At 38.1% G+C, this 19,676-nt stretch overlaps 1 protein-coding gene across 1 annotated transcript; it reads right to left on the bottom strand.

The window, feature by feature from the left end:
* Window positions 1–11,079: 11,079 nt before the first annotated feature.
* Window positions 11,080–19,359, bottom strand: LOC139710146 (fascin-like). Its single transcript, XM_071622077.1, has 2 exons — window positions 18,540–19,359; window positions 11,080–11,270 (listed from the first exon to the last, which is right to left on the bottom strand). Exons 1-2 carry the CDS (start codon window positions 19,357–19,359, stop codon window positions 11,080–11,082), a joined length of 1,011 nt encoding a protein of 336 aa, XP_071478178.1.
* Window positions 19,360–19,676: the final 317 nt, after the last annotated feature.

The following is a 19,676-nucleotide window of genomic DNA, read 5'->3' as shown; positions in this document are numbered from 1 at the left end:
TTGTAGCATTGCAGAAATGACTGATAGATACTCTAATCCTAAACTGAAATGTATTAAAACTAAATGAAACAGGTATAGAAATGAAATAGAACCGACAAAGAAGAGACATAACAACTGATGTAGAAAAGAAATATAACATTGCCCATAGAATTATTGTTTTCACTTTTTGAAACTTGATTTTCCATTATGATTTTTTCAAAAGTGTAATGTAGGCTCCTTTATTCATTCAGAAAATCAAATGCTTCTAAGGAAAAGCTTGTTTTATGGTATGATAAGTATAAAGAGCAGAAGAAAATCAATGGAAAGAAAGTAATGTAAAAAGAATTGTGTATCTTATGCAAAATCGTGATGTGCATTCACGTGTTGTAATGTACATTATTGAATACTTCATACATGTAAGACTGCCAATACACAGAGTGACACCTTTGACTGATCACGTATAACAAGATTTCAATCTATCATGTATGTGGTATATGTGTAGCACAGCTTTTGAATTACTTGATTGCTATGATTTAAATTAGTCTTTGCCAGCCATTGTAATGCAAGGAGCTGATGAAATAACACCTTAGTCTTGGACTATTGCATGTAATATTTTAATGGCTTTCCTTTGCCTGATGAAGGTTGAACTGGTCTGTGTTTGTGCCTGACATGTCCATGCTTTCATCCAACTGTCTTAAGAGGTAAGTTTTTCTTTTCTTCTGCTATCCCATTTATATAATATCTTGTAAGATAGGCACTATAACTTTTGTAAAAGACATGCTCTCAATGTTACTCAGTGTTCAGCTACTCATTGTAATTATCTCTATAGAATGTGTATTTTGGAGTTTTATGAAATGCAGTCCATTCAAAAATGTATGTACACCTGTACAGAATTGTTTTGAATTATTCAGTTTTTTTTTAATCTTTCTAGTCATGTTTCTTTTACTGTAAGTGCTTGTCAAAAAAATTTTTTCCATGAGATTCATTGGGGCGGCCACATATTACCGTCGCTTTTGCCATATTTTCTCAGATGTTGTGGCACCCTTGACTGATCTCCAGCTGAAGAATATGAAGTACTAGTGGTCAGCCACATGCCAGTCTGCGTTTGACCAAGTGAAGGCAATCCTGTCGAGTGGTCCTGTATTGGCAGCGCCGCACTTCAAGAAAGGCTTCAGCCTAGCTGTCGATGCCAGCGATGTCGAAGCAGGCGCCATGTTGATGCAAGCTGATGACGATGGAGTGGACAGACTAGTCTGCCACTTTTCAAAGAAGTTCAACGCCCACCAGCGGAAGTATTCTACCGTTGAGAAGGAGACCCTGAGCGTTAATTCTTTCGCTCAGCTATGTTGATGTATATGTGGGCAGCATAACTCAACCGGTTGTTGTATGGACTGACCACAACCCACTGACATTCGTCAACAGAATGAGAAACAAAAATCAGAGACTGATGCGATGGAGTTTAATCCTACAGGAGTATAACCTTGACATTAAGTACATTCGCGGAAAGGAAAACATTGTCACAGACACCCTTTCTCATGCTTAATTGAGACATCTCAATATTTTGTCTCGTTGCCAGATGCAACAATTGTGCAAGTGTATTTTATATTTGTAACACTTTCAACTGGTGTAATTTTGTTTTTGCAAGTACTCAGGACAGTGTGTACATCAATATGTATGTATGTTGCATACACTATAATTGTGATGCCAACAGCATGAATGGCACTTTGAGTGTGTAAATAACAATAATATGGAAGTATTTTCAGACATGTTTGTGTAAGTGCGGAAACACAGCAAGCTATATTTGTGCTTTAAAAAGTCACTTTCCAAAAGAAGACATTATGAAGGCTGTGTTAAGTTACGGTAGCCATCAATAGTTGTCAAGAATGTGAGTTGTTGGTAAAATAACTTCAAACAGGTAGTGTTGCTGTTTGTATAGAGAATGTGGTGTATTGAGTAATGTAGGTTTAGTTCAGGTATTTGAAGTTTCATACTTGTACATGTACAGGTATTGGTTGAATTTGTTGTGGCATATACCCTAAGTTGATTGGATGTTGCCTTTTGGATCCATTTAGCATGTATATGGTACTGTAAAAGTGTTTTCTTTCGCATACAGAAACTTTTGCGGTTTCCATCGGTGCCAACTTTTTCGCGTGTGTTTAAATTCGCGGTCGGTAATGTAGCGTTGTAACAAGCGACGAGTTCAAAACATTTTCGCGTGATGTTAAATTCGCGGTTCGACCTCAAAGCGCAAAAAGCGCGAAAATAAAACTACTGCAAAAGAAACCACTTTTACAGTATTAGGTACAGAAATCATATAGTTATACATGTACATAGCTTTTGCTCATTGTTATAGCTCAATCATGGCCTTGGTAAAGGTGTCCAGTATTTCACAGTTGATCCAACATACCAACCAGCATATATTTAAGCTGACTGTGTTATACCAGGATGTATCCAGGTATACACTCACTTATTTGTACACACAGGTTATCATCAAGGATATCTCATTCAGGTACATTTGAAGCCTTCACAAACATGATCAGGTATGAAGTTTGTTGATGTTTCGACAGTTTCAATAGATGCTGACACAACATCTATAGGTAATTGGGATATGCAGGTCACATATCATGGAATATGATATTTTGGTTGTAGGTAATATGATTACATTAGTTGGATTATATGCAGTTGCTTTTAGAAGAGATGATGTGTTTATAATCTTTGTACACAGGTTAATCATTTGATATGACAGTGTAAAACTGATTTCTATGTACAAGTATGTTCTAATGATGAAACCATGTAACTTTGTTATATTGTGCATTGTTTGTATGCATGACATGACATTGCAGTATTCAGTGTTGCTCAATTACATGCAATTCCAGTATGCTGTAATTAACAAAGCAGCAGTAACTCACGAGAGTGTTAGATTGGTATAAGTTGAATGGTACTAAAGTCGTACATGTTTTATCACAGGTTCTGATGATGATATAGCCATAGCATACCTTGTTTATGTTTTCTTAACAATACAGCAACCATGGTTAACTCATGCATTTGCAAGAGTGAATTGGAAGAGGAATGTACAATACTGTTCCAAAATATTGTGCCAAGGTAAGAGTCTGTGTTTGTGTTGTAAATGTAAATGCATTCTTTTTTTTTTTTTGGGGGGGGGGGGGAAAGTGTTACAGATACATGTGCATAGTAGGCCCTACTATCATTTCTAGGCACTTTATTGTTTCGCGGAGGAATATGTAAATACAATTTTTGTACAAGTAACGAGTTTGACAAGATGACCGAGATCGACCAAACACCTTGTTTGAGAGTCTGGGTATTTTTAGTGGTTATGATGGTTCGTTAGGCCAAGTTAACCTCCGTAACACAATGTGATATAAAATGAATGAGTGATTATCCCCGCGTTCACATTGGTCCCCGCGACGCGGGGAAAGTCCTGAGCTGTGGGATTTTCTCCTCAAAAACCATAATGTGAACGCTCGCTGGGACTTGTCCCCTCGTCCTCGCGAAGCAAGTTGGGTACGGGGACAAGATTTGGAGGGGAGAGTGACCTTGGGGCGCAATTGATAGCGTCCAGCTGTGGTCATCAAATGTGCGCATGCGCTATGCCTGGATTCAAGTGGCAGAGCTCGCTCCAAGCCCCAAAATGCCCCCACAGCTCGGGGACAGATGAGATACCAATGTGAACGGTCAGTCATAAAAAAGATAAGATCTCTTGTGGCTGTCCCCGCGACGCGGGGACCAATGTGAACGCGCTGACCAAGAGTATGGTTGATAATGACCACCCTCATTGAACCTCACAGACAGTTAAGTCAGTTTCTTCAAGGTGGCCACAAGTGAGGCCAGTAATTCTTTGTGCTTTGATGATAAAAGAAATGCTGGAGTAATGTCTTTAACAGTGACTCATTTTCAAAAGAATGACATATATGCTTATGCAAGTGCTATAGTTTGTTTGACACACCTGTTCAGTGACGGTTCAAAAAAGGAATTGGGGGGGGGGAGGGGAGGGCGTATGGTAGAGCACATCGGGCATGTGACCTGCTCTGCATTATTTGTTAAAACAAAAGAAATAAAATGGCAAAAATGAAAGGGACGTGCACCTCCCCCATTTCGTTTTGTGAAAGCGCCCCTTTAAGGAATTCCTGGATGTGCCCCTGCTGTTAGTGTGCACACCCTAAAATCATAGGTATTCAAATGTGTATATTGTATGTATCCAAAGAAAGAGGAATAAATTCTGTGTAACCAGTGACCTAAAACCGATGATTGCTTTAGCCTCATTTTTGTTGCAGCAAGTACAACACCTAATGAACATCACATGACATTCAACCACACACAAAGGCTACACAAAGAGGTGAATCTCTATTACAAAATTTACTTGAAAGCACACGCAAATGGAACACATTGCTGTACATGACTGTGGAGACATTTGCTTTGTCTGGTCACACCATTTGAAATAGGAGTAAGAAACAGACTCTTATTGTGACAGATTTTGTGTGAAGTGAAAGAATGCATCATGACATTGCTATGCTGCACACGTGTCATTTATCAGCTCTCCCTTTACCAACGTCAACGCTTGATCATGAGATTGATGTGAGAAAGAAGAGTGAGAACAGTATGAAGGGTTTTATACTTATTGATAAAGCTGTTAGGTTTCTGAAACAGTTTGTGTGTGTGTTGTGTGTGTGTTCACTGGACATGGTACAACTGTATAAGAGTTACAGGGTATTTGTCCGCACTTAAAGGGGAAGGCTAGTAACTGATCAGTGGGAATCAGTGGAAATGCTGGGAGAAGATTGTTCCAATCCTTATGGATTCATTCAAGAGTTCTTCGTATATCTATTCTTGTGTGAAAATGATTTGCTTTAGAACGGTCTCATATTCAAGTAATGTGCAGATTAATGCTCCGTCACTGACCAGGGACGCTAACCTGGAAGCATTAAACTGCACATTACTTGAATATGAGACCATTCTGAAGCAAATCATTTTCACACAACAATAGATATACAATAAACTCTTGAATAAATCCCATAAGGATTGGAACAATCATCTCCCAGCATTTCCACTGATTCCCACTGATCAGTTACTAGCCTTCCCCTTTAAGTGAAATAATTATTGTTTCTAACCAATGACTTCGTTACATCCCATACAACACATGTATGCCTATCACAAACTTTGTCCTTACTGTACCTATCAATTCTGCACCACTCTGAATCATGCTTGCATGCGAGGCACGCAAGAGTTCGTTCCAATCTGCATACACATGCACTACATGTGTAGGCAAAAAAAAAAAAATGATTGTGATTTCTGAGGCTATTAGTTATCATGTTACTTGCAAAACTTCTTAGAAACGTGTCTAGAAGGTTAAGCAGTAAATGGAGTAAAGATGAACTCAGAATGGAGCAGAACTTGAGTGTGGAAGAGTGTATATAGCACATCCACAGCTAGATATGATTTAAGACCAAACCACAAAAGTGAACTTGCTTAGAATGAAACATACTGGGGAAGAATGATGTTTAAAGGCCAAGGGGATGGCTAGTAACTGATCAGTGGGAACGTACGGGATGATTGTTCCAATCCTTGTGGGGTTCATTTGAGAATACATTGATATCTATTGTGTGAAAATTGTTTCCTTCAGAATGGCCTCATATTCAAGTAATGTACAATTTGATTACCCGTCACTGTACAGGCATGCTAACCTGGAAACATTAATCTGCACATCACTTGAATATGAGACCATTCTGAACAAACAAACAAACAAAAAAAAAAATCACAGAAGAATGTACCAAACCATCTTTATTTTACAAAATGATCATCTGTCGTGGCCCATGTGCAAAATATGGTGATGATGGTTTACACTATAATGAGGATACGGAATGAAGAATATTTGACCTCTGACCCCATTTTACACAGCCAAGATGGCATCTAAGCAAAAAGTGGGTAACTTGTGAAATGATTCTTGCAACATTGTCCTTACGGTTGCAAAATATGTGAAAGATAGGACATGTATTCACAAAGATACAGGAAAAACACTTGACGTTTGACTTTAATTTACCTACCCAAGATGGAGTCGGATGAAGTTGTAGGCTAATCCTATGAAATCATGTTCATGACATGAACTAAACTTGTGCAAAATATGGGGTTCATAGGACTTAGCAGAGGAAATACACGAAAGAAAAATAATAAATTCGAGGATTTGTATAGCCTGACAAATTAGATGATCTATAGATTTAAAATGGAAAGATCTTATCGAATCAACAAAGACAGAAAAAGAAAATTTTGTATCTTTGAACCTCATTTTGAGATACAAGGTACATGGCGTCTGAGGAAAAAGCCATTATCTTTATGCAATGATCCTCTTGACAAGGTCTATATCTGTACAAATTATGGGACCAATAAATATGCAATATATTTAAGAAGATACACAACAAAATTCGTTTCATCCTTCACGCTACTTTAGACGACCAAGATGGCGTCTGATTAGAAAGTTGATTTTTCATGAAAAGATCCATATGCCATGGGCTAATTGTGTGCAAAATATGGGAGTGAAAGGGCATGCATTTACCAAGATACAGGACGAACCTAGTCTTGGCCCTTGACATACCTCGCACAGCCAAGATTGCATCTAACGGAAATACAGAATGAAGTATATTTGACCTTTGACCTCACTGTGCACACCCAAGATGGCGTCTGAGCAAAAAGTGATTATTTTATGAAATGATTCTTGTAACATGGTCTTTACGTGTGCAAAATATGGGAAAGATAGGACATGTATTCACCAAGATACAAGATGATACATTTATGACCTTTGACCCTAATTCAAATACCCAAGATGGTGTCCGATCAAGTAGTTGTTACTTTATGAAATAATGAACGTGACATAAAGTAAATATATACCAAATATGGGGGTGATAGGATATGTTTTTCTTGAGTTATTGCAAAGGAAGTTGCAGAAAGAAAAAAATATCTCAATACATCGGAGATAACCTTATTTCAACCACGTTTTTTGACATGATTCTGTCTTCGTACGAAAAACAAATGGCACACTAGCTATATAGCGCAAAGTCTCAGCTACAACATGTTAAAATCTGGGAGGAATTCACCGAAGGGTAAGTGAGCTTGTGCTCGATAAACACAATCATGTCAATTTTCACATCTAGAAAAAATCCCTCCCATAGAGATAACACGTCATAACGAAGATAAAGAAAAAAATACATATGACCTTTGACCCCAATTTGCACAGACAAGATGACATCTGAGCAAAAAGTGGTTATTTTGTGAACTGATCCTTGTAACATGGTCTTTGCGTGTGCAAAATATGGAAAAGATAGGACAGGTATTCACCAAGATACAGGATGAAACATTTATGACCTTTGACCCTTATTTACTTACCCAAGATTGTGTCTGATCAAGTAGTTGTTACTTTAAAATATGGGATTGATAGCCATTGTTGTTGTTCATAATACGATATATTGCACAGAAAGTAGTAGAAAGAAAGAAAAATAAAGAAAAAATTATGTTATTTTATAGAAATTTGAAGGAGAAGCATAAACAAATCAGAGAAAGATAAAGTTAAGAAAGGGAGATTAAGACTAACTAAAGAAAAAGAAAAAAAAAGTGTTTGAAAAAAAAAAATTATTGGCAGGGGTGAGCCTCGAACCAGGGACCTTAGGATTACGAGTCGGATGCGCTATGCAATGACCTATTTCATGCTCCATAGGCCCTGTGTATTAAGCAAAATGACGCTGCATCGAAGCCGCGTGCCATTTTCAACCAAGTTTTTCGACGCGATGCCGACGTCCTATGAAAAAATGGAGGGCACACTTACGATAGCCCAAAGTCTCAGCTACAACATACTAAAATCTGGTAAAAATTCACCGAAGCATTAGTGAGCTAGTGCTCGAAATAGATAGTCATGTCAATGTTCACTGCCAGAAAAACTGCTCTCCCATAGAGATAACACGTAAACTGGTCAAATCTTACAAGGATACTTTCAATCCATTTTTACGAGGCAATAACGTCATCCAATCAAAATATTGTTTTTACATTAATGAAAGAGCATTTCATAAGCTACAACATACTGAAATTTGGGTGAAAATTAGCAACGAATAAGTGAGATACGCTCGAGTGAACTTGTAATTTGATGACGTCATTTTGAAAATTTACTTTTTTTATTTTATTAAGAAATTTGATATCTTTTCATCATTTTTCAAGCATCGCCAACCCATGAAATGACATGTACAACTCATCAGCTTTCAGAATATGTAAAGAAAATGGGGGATCACCGTCCATCCTGACGAGTGAAATCGGATTTAAAATGGGCGGTTTTTTGGCATTGTTGCACTGTATATCGCCATTGACGCGCGCGCGTAATTTCAACTTTGACGGGTCCGTATGACGTCATATTGAGTCGGATTGACTTGAAACTTCGTAGAAATATTCCTTGACATTTCAGGCAGCCGATATGTGTGAAAAAACGGGAAATTTCCATTGCATAAGAGCTGTGCGTGCGTATATGCGCGCGCGCGTACGCGTCCGTCTAATTTTTTCAATTTTTCAAAAAATGCTCTAAATGGTCTGAAACGTGTGCAAAAAACATTTGAGCTCGATTTGAGCATGCAAATATTTCAACGCGCGCGTACGCGCACGTTTTAAGGTATAGATGAATTTTGAAAATACGAGTAGAATGCGCTTGACTTGAAATATATGTGACGAAAATTTCATTGAAAAATTTCATTCCATTAATGAGATATGATTGAGAATGTGTTTTCATATAATGACGTCATAGTGACGTCACGGTCGACTGATCACTTTGATTTTAGTTCGATTGCCGTCTTTGGGAGACGATACATATATGGTGTAAGTTTGAAATTGATAGGAAAAGGACTTTCTGAGCTAATCGATACACAACTTTTGGGGAGAAATAAGAAGAAAAAGAAGAAGAAGAAGAAGAAGAAAGAATCCGTACAGAAACAGAAGGTGATCCGAGAGGATACTCGGATCACCTAATAATAATTACTTCTTTTTCTTGCCTCTCCTTCTCTCACACTCCCTTTGGTTTCGTTCTATTTTAACACGAATACTCCTTTCTCCCACACTGCGCCTCTTTCCCCATTTTCCTCTCCAATTAGAGTTGCACTCTCTCTCTCTCCCTCCCCCTCCCTTTCTCTTTCCCTCTCTATTTCTTTCATTAAATCATTTAGTTATCGTTATTATGAACATCACTTCTTCTTTCTTTATATGTTCACCATTTATCCATAGAGATCCAGAATCTCCATCTCATTCTTCAAGTATTTTGCAAACACCTCAGGAGAGTCATTTTGTCTACGCGGACCTACATCTATTCAATTGTCTGCTGAAAACTAATTTCTTCGTTTCTGTGGCGAGCTCTCCATCTCTCTCTCTCCCTAAATCAATAAATCAATCAATCAATCTATATCTATCTATCTATCTATCTATCTATCTATCTATCCATCTATCTATTTATTTATGTAGCTAGCTAGCTAGCTTGCTGACACACTGTCATATCTGCCATATATTATGATTATCTATAGCCACTGTCATATCTTCTGATCTATCTCTTACTCAATCTTTCTGCCTATCTGCCCTTCCCATCTCCTTTTATCTCTATCTGCTGTGGTATACCATGTCTATATGCCCATACTTATCTGTCCTGTCTATAATTATCTTTATGTGATTTTCTACATTTCAGAGTGTTTATTGTTTTGTATTAGTTTTCTACCCAGCTACCAGTAAGTGATGGGTGGGTGGAGAGGGTTTAATATTACTATACCTGGAAGAGGACCTCCAGTGTAACAAGGCCGAGTACATTAATACTGAACGAACCTCATGAAAGAGCATTAGAGACTACTGTAGAGGGAATTAGCTTACGACTGGAACCATGGGTTTCAGACGTGGTGAAGTTATGTGTGCAATCATGTTTGTTTATTTGTTTGTTTGTGTGTGTGTGTGTGTGTGTGTGTGTGTGTGTGTATGTGTGTGTGTGTGTGTGTCTGTATGTATGTATGTATGTGCTTGTTTTCAAAAGTGGATGGATGCAGATGAACTCGAAGTGCTGATGGCAGTACCTCGTGTACAACGCTAAACTTACTTCAGGAAAAAGGAAATAATCTATGCAGAGAATGGTGACGAATCATGAATTCGACGGTGGGGGTTTAGGCAATAAAAGCATGGGAGTGCTAGTCATGTGGTCAACTTAACACACCTACAGAGTTGGTTGCTTCATTTTGCTCGATTGCTTTCTGGGAACATCTTTCCAATCTAATTGAAACCTCATATTTCCGTTCATGCACCGTACACCTCACTGCGTTTAGTTATCACTAATGAACGAGAGCAGAGGCTGATATCGTTAAAAATAGATGCTTGATGGATTTGAAAATGAAGAACATGGATGGGTTAAAAAAAACAACAACAACAGTATGTCATGAGTCTATTTGTTTCGCACCCATGCATATTCCTGTCTGCATCAGGCAGTGAATTGTGAACTTAAATCACTAATTGGTAAAACAAATTATGAGATGGTACCACTTCTCCTAGCCAACACATACATCTTGAAATAACTTGTTGTAATGCGTTATGCCTAATTCTATGGTATGATTAATGTCAAAGACTGGGGTCAAAGCGAGCGTAACTTCATCTTCATCTTTATTTTGCTGAGACAAATACAAACTTTTCATGAAATGAACCCCAATCAAGATATGTAAATGTGAATACAATGTTATAGGCATGATAACTCGTGATAACTCGTGACAGAAATATTCAGCGCTTCTTTTGTTTTTTGTTTTTCTGTTGAAGACCAGGAATTAGTCCTCACAATCGCGCAGGCGTAGTGAAAAGTGAGCACAAACATGCACGATAAGGTCAGTTGAGCGGATTCAAAGTGGAACAGGACAATATGAGGCATTATTAACAATCTTTAACATCATATTGCATTCTGACTTGAGATGATTGTTTTTCAAACCATGTTCTCACATCTCAACGAAACGACCCCCTCGGCGTACATGTCAATATGGCGTCCTATGAGTATTTTAAACACGTAAACAAAACAGAGAGAGTGTGCGTGTATAATGTGTGTGGATCTTACTGCGTAGCTGATTTGGACACACAAAGTTTGCCCTCCGTGTCGACAATCAGGTATCTATTATCGGCCGTGGTGAGCGCCCACTTGGAGTTTGGCGTGGTAGAGAGGCTGAGAGGGGAGAGTTCGAATATGGTCTCGTCCTCGTGATCCTCGCACTTGCTGGCCTCGATCGACACGAGTTCCGAACAGCCTGCAAATATGAAGGAGAATGTTGGTGTGGCAAACGGAAATGCTGAATTCTCTTTTTCAGGGTCATTGTGGTCTTAGACTGCGTTTATGCTGAACTTTCGGGGGTCATAATTAGGCTGAAAAAAACGCCTTTAAACATTGTTATTGTTATTGTCAAACATTGTTATTGTTATTATTGTTATGCGGATGATATACAACTTTATTTGTCTTTTAAACCCACTGTGTCTTCATTTTCATCCGCCATTGCAAAACTCAAAGCATGTTTGCAAGACCTGAAAATCTCGCTAACATCTAATGGTCTTAAACTAAATGATGATAAATCTGAGTTTCTGTTATTGGACTCAAAGCATATGTTAAGCAAAGTTGATTATCAATCATGTCATGTCAACATCGGTAGCACTTGCATTACTCCGTCGAAAACAGCCCGTAATTTAGGTGTCGTATTTGATCAGGAAATGTCATTTCGAAGTCATGTAACTCATATTCAGCGGAATGTTCGATATTAGTTGCGTAATTCAAGTTTCATAAGGAAATATTTGTCTAAATCTGCCGCTGAGATACTTATTCATGCTTTGATTTCTTCTCGGTTGGATTTTTCGAATTCATGTAATCTTCCAAAAAAAAAAAAAAGATGTCACAAAACTTCAACAGTTGCACAATTCTGCTGCCCGATTGTTAACTTTTACTAATAAGTTTGATTAAATATCACCAGTTCTCCTTTCCTTGCATTGGTTACCTGTACAAAAAAGGATTATTTTCAAGATTCTGTTATTAGTACATCATTCAGTTCATTCTTTCTCCCCCGTATACATAAGTAATTCTGTTCAAAAATACAATCCGACACGAAGACTACGTTCATCATCAGATACATTCATACTCCAAACACCCAGAGTAAAACATGGGTATGGTTGATCGTGCTTTTTCCATTATGGGACGAAAATTGTGAAATCAGTTGCCTCTTCAGTTAAGGGGACTGTCATCTACAGAGTCATTCAAATCCAACCTTAAAACTTATCTGTTCCTTTCATAGTGAGGACTGCAATTGCTGTATGTCATAAATGTTGGATCAATATTGTATTTTTAATTGGTATATGTTGTATTTTTTATTTGGTATATATTTGTTTTTGTTTACCATTTTCTTCTTTGTTGAAATGTTTGAATATGTATATGCATGTAAATATCTTTTCATTTCTGAAGCGCCATGAGCACTGAAAAGTGGACCTGTGCGCTAGACAAATAGCCACTATTATTATTATTATTATTATTATTATTATTATTATTATTATTATTATTATTATTATTATTATTATTAAACCCCTGTCACACTTTCGCGGATCAGCATACCGTACAAGAAACGAGCGATATTTTAACAGCTCATCCGTTGTTGAAGTCGTCAATCCGGTGGACAAAGTGTTTTCCGGGGGATAAAATGTGGGCAAAAGTTTTCGTAATTCGAGGAGTGTATATGCTCGGTTTAAGGGCCGAACAAAACGAACAAACAACGCACCTGGGGCAACTGTGTACATGACAGTGGAAGGTGCGCAAACGCATGAGAAACGAATATGAACCGTATGCTCACAGGACAAAACGCACGAGGAACAAATATGTGACGCATGAGACGTGCATCGATAGAGAACCGTGCGTATGCTTTTGATGTGCTGTACATAGCTGTTCCATCCGTTCCATCTGTTGCAGCAACGGACTCTACAGAAGGCCTGGCGGATGGAAATGTATGGAAAACGACAAAGTACATCTTTCAGACAAGGGTCAGATCGTGTTATCCGTATTTGGTGAGAAATACAAAATGTGCATGCACAAAGTTTTCTGGCCCCTCTGACGGAAATCACCATGATATAAACGTCCATCCAAAGAATGAAAAGGACATGAAACGCATAGACTGATAGAAATGGATATCAACGGATGCCAAAAGTCGACATTCGTTTCCCACGCGTTTGCTTCATCCGGCAAAGTGTGACAGGGGCATTAATTAAATATTTGATAATTATAAACAATGTTTCAAAACGCCGATTCAAATCGCACCAAAAAAAAAAAAAGGTGCGTTTACGATCGGTGATTCTCTCTGAACACGGGAAGCAAAATCACGTATAAAGATTCTGACGTCACCTCAACTCTTCATATTCACAAGAAGTAGACAGGAACATATATGCTGAACAGCTTGCTACAATAGGGATTTATAGTTTTTCAACAATGCACAGTGCATAAATGTACTTCCAAAATTGGATCTTTCTCAAGCTCGAAAAAAGAGCATAAACAGGATATACCTGATTGGCGTTTTTTGATCAGGTTTTTCAGATATACATTTCAAAACCCTGATTATGCCTTCGCAAATTGTTCACAAACGCACCCTTTTTTTACATTTTTTTTTCATTTCATTTCAATTTATTTTCATATTTCTCACATATATCACAATAAAGTATATAAATACGAAAATTATACAAAACATAATTCAGATGAGACTTCATCAGAATGTACAGAAGTTTGATTTGGTATAAACACGAGGTCTGTATGCATGCGAATTACACTGTGGTCATAATGCGAAAAAAAATATGATGGGGCCTGCGTAAAAGCATTAGCTTGTACAGCCGCAGGTCCCGTGAGTAATCAGATTAGGGGAAGTTTAAAGTACGGATGTTTTTTAAGACCAACTATATCTGGGGAAACCGATTAAAACAAACAAAACAAAAAATCCAATTAAATATATATCACTAAATAAAAATACAGAAAAACAGAAAGCTGAAAGGTCACATGTTGCAGCAGTGAACAACAACTGCAGAGATTCAAGGGGTGTGTTGCAGAGTATAGAAAATGGCGTAACTGTATGTCATAAATACATAAGTAGAAGGTGGGATAATGAGATTTGTCTTGAATGTAAACAATACCGAAAGCTCAGGAGTAACATTCCAGCATGGGTCCTAAAACCAAGCATTCCGTGTGACCATAGTAACCGACAGCTGTCACGCGCGAGAGTTTCGATAACCGAGTGGAACAATAGGTGCATGAACAGCGCAATAGGCAGACTGTTCAAAAATAGTGTTCATGGTTAGGATCCCGCCGGACTAAGGTGGGATAGACAAGGGGTAACATGTAAAGAGCAACAAGAACTATACACTATGCATGCCGTACAATGTAGCTGCTAAGAAGATATTGCTTCAGTTTTCGTTTGAATGAGGTTACAGTGGTACAACTTACAAGTTCCATAGGGAGTTCGTTCCAATATTTGGGCCCAGCGAACATAATGGTTTTTTTCGCGAAAATTGTTCGGGTACGTGGAAGGTGATATGCGTAACGTTGACGAGTTGGATAATCATGAACTGTATAATTTCTTGTAAACATTTGGGAAAATACGTCTGGTAATTGGCCAGTTGAAAATTGAAACATAAACAGGCCGACGTTGTAATAAAATAACTCGGGAATTTTCAAAATTTTATTACTTACAAAAAGTTCGTTCGTGTGGGATAAATATCCAGTGTGGTTAACAATTCTAACAGCTCGTTTTTGTACAAGAAATAACGAATCGATAAGGTTTTTAGAAGCATTTCCCCACGCCAGAATCCCATAGTTGAGATAGGGAGATATCAAAGTTGAATATATGCTCTGTAGAATATTACTTGGAAAATAATAGCTAAGTTTGTTAAGAACCCCGGTATTTCTAGCAATAATTCTGCTTACATAATTAACATGGGTTCTCCAAGATAAATCACTATCGATATGAAGACCCAAAAATTTTGTATTGTTGACCTGTGACAGATCAATGTTGTTTATCTTGACAGAGAGAGGTAACACAGGTAGCGAATTACTGAATAACATATACTGAGTTTTATCAATGTTTAAGGATAATTTGTTCGCAAAAATCCAAGATTGGACAGAAACAAGTTCTTTATTTATTATGTTTATAAGCGCATCAGGATTTTGATGAGAGAAGAACAAATTTGTATCATCTGCAAAGCAAACGAAGGAGAGAATCTTAGAGGAGTTCTGGATATCATTAATATATAAAATAAAAAGAAGTGGGCCTAACAAGGAACCCTGTGGAACACCACAAGAAATCAGTTTTGGTTGGGAATCGTCACCGTGAATACTTACAAATTGTTTTCTATTCGTTAAATAATCAGTGAACCATTCTAGCGCCCTTCCCCGAATTCCGTAATGATTTAACTTATAAAGTAAAATGTCATGGTCTATTGTATCAAATGCCTTGGAGAAGTCAAGGAAAACACCGACAGTGTGAGAAACATCATCTATAGCATGAGCTATCTTAAGAAGTAGCTATCTTAAGAAGTAGCTATCTTAAGTACATATGCAAGGATATTACTTTCTTACACTACTCTTTCAAGACGATGCTGATATCATTATCATCCCAACATTGCCAGCTGTCCTGTACACATAACCTATGACGGAAAAGCTCCAAGATCACCTGTCTCAAATATTTTCCACAAACCACCTTCGATTCAATTGACATTTTTTCCACCCTTTCATGCTTAAGTGTGACACAAACCCACCAAATTGATGGTTTGGAGTGTAACTGTTAAAAGAAAACATAGAAGGAAATGGGGTAAAGAAAACACGTGATGATAATAGTGTCAAGCTGCGACTATTCACAAGTAGAAATCTTCTGTTGTGAAGTCAACAAAATATAAATTTACTGATTAGAATCTTTAGGACATAGAAGTTTAATCACGTGGGAGCACATATACGACATACACACATACATCATCATTTATAACTACTTCTTATTTGCAAATCATCTCCCTTTTCCATATTTTCTTTGTCTCTTTCTCCTCTCTCTCTCTCTCTCTCTCTCTCTCTATCTATCTATCTATCTATCTCTCTCTCTCTCTTGGAGTATTCATTGAAACGATGAGACAACAGAATGTCGAACAAAATTTAGAAGTGTCCCTTCCACTAAACAGACAAAAATACAGCAAAATACTCTTACTACCAAAGGCTAGACAATAATTGATTCCAGAGTACGGCTGCCATGCATGGCATTAAAAAGGAAATAGTTATTTGCTATAGAAAAAAAAAAACCAATTGCCTTTCCAAGCCAATCAGGCTACATAAAAGCGATTGCGAAGTACATTATTGTGTGATCTTGAATATCAAGAAAGCGAGATGTTAAGAAAAGCATGATGGTAGAACTCCACTCGGTTCTACCAAATCAATACTCTTTCGCAGCTCCTACAGAAACGTGCTGTAATACTTATCCCAGGTTTGCATTACTATACATACATCATGTTACAAGATGACGGCCTCTTGCACTCGTACCTTGAAAATAAAATATGTCAATGTTCCCACGTATGCTATTTTCTTTAATGAGCCCCCATGTCTATTACGTTATGAGTAACAGTATATCATTGTGTCATTTCAATGATAATGATAATAATGTCAATAATAATAATAATAATAATAATAATAATAACAAAATGATAATAATAATAATAATAATAATAAAAATTTTCATTTTGAATTTTGTGCTAATCTATTGCACTCTGTGAATCTGTACAAGTAGACCAACTACTTTAAATTGAAACTGAAACTTTTAAGTAAAAATATAAAGAAAACACACAACCGGACATCACATAGCGCACACATAAGGCATGTATGTGCATGAGTATCATTGCTTGAATGTACGTGAATGGGATACATAATAATCTTAATGAGCACAGGATGCGTTCAAACTCGTGATAAAATATGAATACGTGCTTGAACATCGCTCATTTATGCATGATGACGAGCTAGTCTTTTGTCGACTCACTGTCCCTTTCATTATGGTTATTAACAGGATTGCGCTGGGGAAGCAGGGGACAGTAGTTTGATATCTGCACCAGATAGTGCCTGTGCTTTCCTTGGTTGTCCGTCACGCGCCGACAAACGTGCGCTTTAACTACCTAATTTCTATGGCTGTTATACGGCAGTGTGTAAGCGTTCTCATTGCTTCAAAACAGCAATATAGTGGCTCTCTATACTTTCTACCTAGTTTCTATGACTTTTTCAAAGTAGCGCTTAAGCGTTCTCATTACTTCAAAACACCAAATTATTCAGACTCTATACTTTGTTTTGTTTTGCTCTCCCAGGAGAGGGCGTCTGAAACAGATCTCTGCGGGCAAAAAGTCAACTTTTCCCCAAAATAAAACGGGTACGATTTAATACCCTATCGACTTGATATTCACGCACAAATTATATGCAAAACATTACATCCGACGCATGACTCAAGGCTTAGTTTTATATCAAGTTGGCTTTAGAGAGTCGGCTTTCCTTGGGCTTGCCAATTATTGCAGCAATGTGATGTACTTTGATTTGCCATTCAGTGCTATAAGCATGATAAGTAAAGGGTGCTGGGTATACAACTCGGTAGTTGAAAGTGATAAGTGAATAACAGGTTGATGAAGATATAGATGATGCATATCTTAGTCCATGGACAATGCAATATATTGTTCTTCTATACACAATGAGAATGGGTAGTTTCTTGTTTGGGATGCATATCGTTTTGTTTTGAGTCTTCCATGCCATTTGCTTTTATCAATGAGTCGTTCAATTTCATTTCATGCAAATCAATTTCTATATGGGAAGACCACGGTGAAATACATCAAATCAAATTAAACTGAATCGAATGGAAGACAAATGTAACCTGTACATGGAAGCTAATGTAATACAGTCAAATAAGAAGAGGAACCTTACAGGTAAAGATTTTTAGTATGATAGTGGTAATATTCGGTGTGTTTGATTTCTGTTCATGAACGTTCTTACAATTTTTATGATTGTTAAGGTTTGTTTGTTGTCGTTTTTACCAGTGTACCAGTGTACCAGTGTGTTTGCGAAATATCACTGAGAGTATATCTATACTTTAAATTCGTTTTCTTCAAGGCACCTCCAATTGTTGGAAATGGCTTTGCCTGCATCGATAGCGGGATGGGGCAAAAGTAAGCCGTCGCGCACGCACTATGAATACTACGGGCGATGACGGGGAAGTCTATAGGTGCGTGAAGTTTCGTCGCATTTCTTGCAACTAGTTCGTTACATATTGGATACGACTTACACTTTTTCCATCCTAGTTTGAACACACTTTTTTGTTCTTTTAAATTCAGGTCATGTTGACACAATCGTGACATATTTCTAGGCATTAATTACTACTTCTTGGTCAAAGATGATGATCAAGGACAAACTGCCTCAATGAAATAGACACAAAATTTTCGCTGTATTTTATGAAATATCTCATGATTGCACAATGACTTCGCCTTAAGTAGGTTACCTTCTTTAGCAAATAATTTCATCCAGGTACCCTTGACGTTTTGATGAAATGTAACATGGGGATAACTGAGTTTGATGTCGAAGGTGGCACGGTCCTTCCCGGTAGTACTGAGCAGACGGCCTCGAGTGTTGACAGAGAGATAATGGCCGGAGTAGTCCTTTAATCTCACTCGATCTCCGGTCACTTCCAGAACAAAAAGGCACTGTGGACAGCAGTCCCGCATCATCCTGCCCTCTCGACTCAAATACTTTCCCTCGGCGTCTTGGAAGTAGCCATAGCCCTCGGTGTATTTCAGAGTAAATAGCGCGTTACTCTGCCAAGGAACAGTGGTGTCAAAGGCCAGCCTGCCGGCATGCACACGGCCGTAGCACTGCTTGGCTTCGCTGAAGAGGCATACATGGGGATGTATATCCAGCCTAACGAACCACTTCTGATCCATTTTCTGCATCTGTTGCTTCTTACACAGAACTTTCTTGTTCTTGCTCGAGAGGCACATATCTTGGGCAACGTTTCGGAGAAGCCAGCCACCGCTACCGCAGCAGCCCACGTCGATTTCAAACTGCTGCTCTTCCTTGGGCTCCTCTGCGTCCACAGACACCTTGCCGGACTTGTCAACCGTCAAATAATGACCATTGGTAGAGTAGATGGCGTAGACAGACGACAAGGATCCATCCCCTTCGGGCGCAGAACTCTCAAGAGTCCACTGTTGACCCTTGGGCAGTCTTTTTGGTACATTGTCAAGACTGACATTTCCGTCATAATCCGTCGTCAAATACTTTCCCGACGACGACAGCAAAGCTATCTTGTAAGCACGCGACATGTTTCACTCAGTCTGTCAAAGGCGCTTCGCAGGGTTTGCGTTCCTACACGTTTCACCGGACTGCGACGTAACTGAGAAGAGGAATATGCAATATCAATCTATTCTCCTAGTCCATCATCGCATATTTGACTCTTGCACCAATTCAATTTTCCAGTTAATGCTAATTGTTCGGCCACGAAACGACGAGCAGACAATGCATGATTAATGAACTCAAGCATCTCGAAGTATCCAGTTTAAAAAGTCGTGTTTTTCTGGTATATTTTTTTTTCTTCTTGCAAGAAACGTTCAGTTTCTATCTAGAAAATGCGAGGCTCTCT

This window comes from Diadema antillarum, unplaced genomic scaffold, assembly GCF_040938485.1.
Source record: "Diadema antillarum isolate AM-2024a unplaced genomic scaffold, OU_Dant_1.0 seq00001504_RagTag, whole genome shotgun sequence".
NCBI lineage: Eukaryota > Metazoa > Echinodermata > Echinoidea > Diadematoida > Diadematidae > Diadema > Diadema antillarum.
The sequence above is the reverse complement of the archived record's forward strand: the minus strand, read 5'-3'. Positions and strand labels throughout refer to the sequence as shown.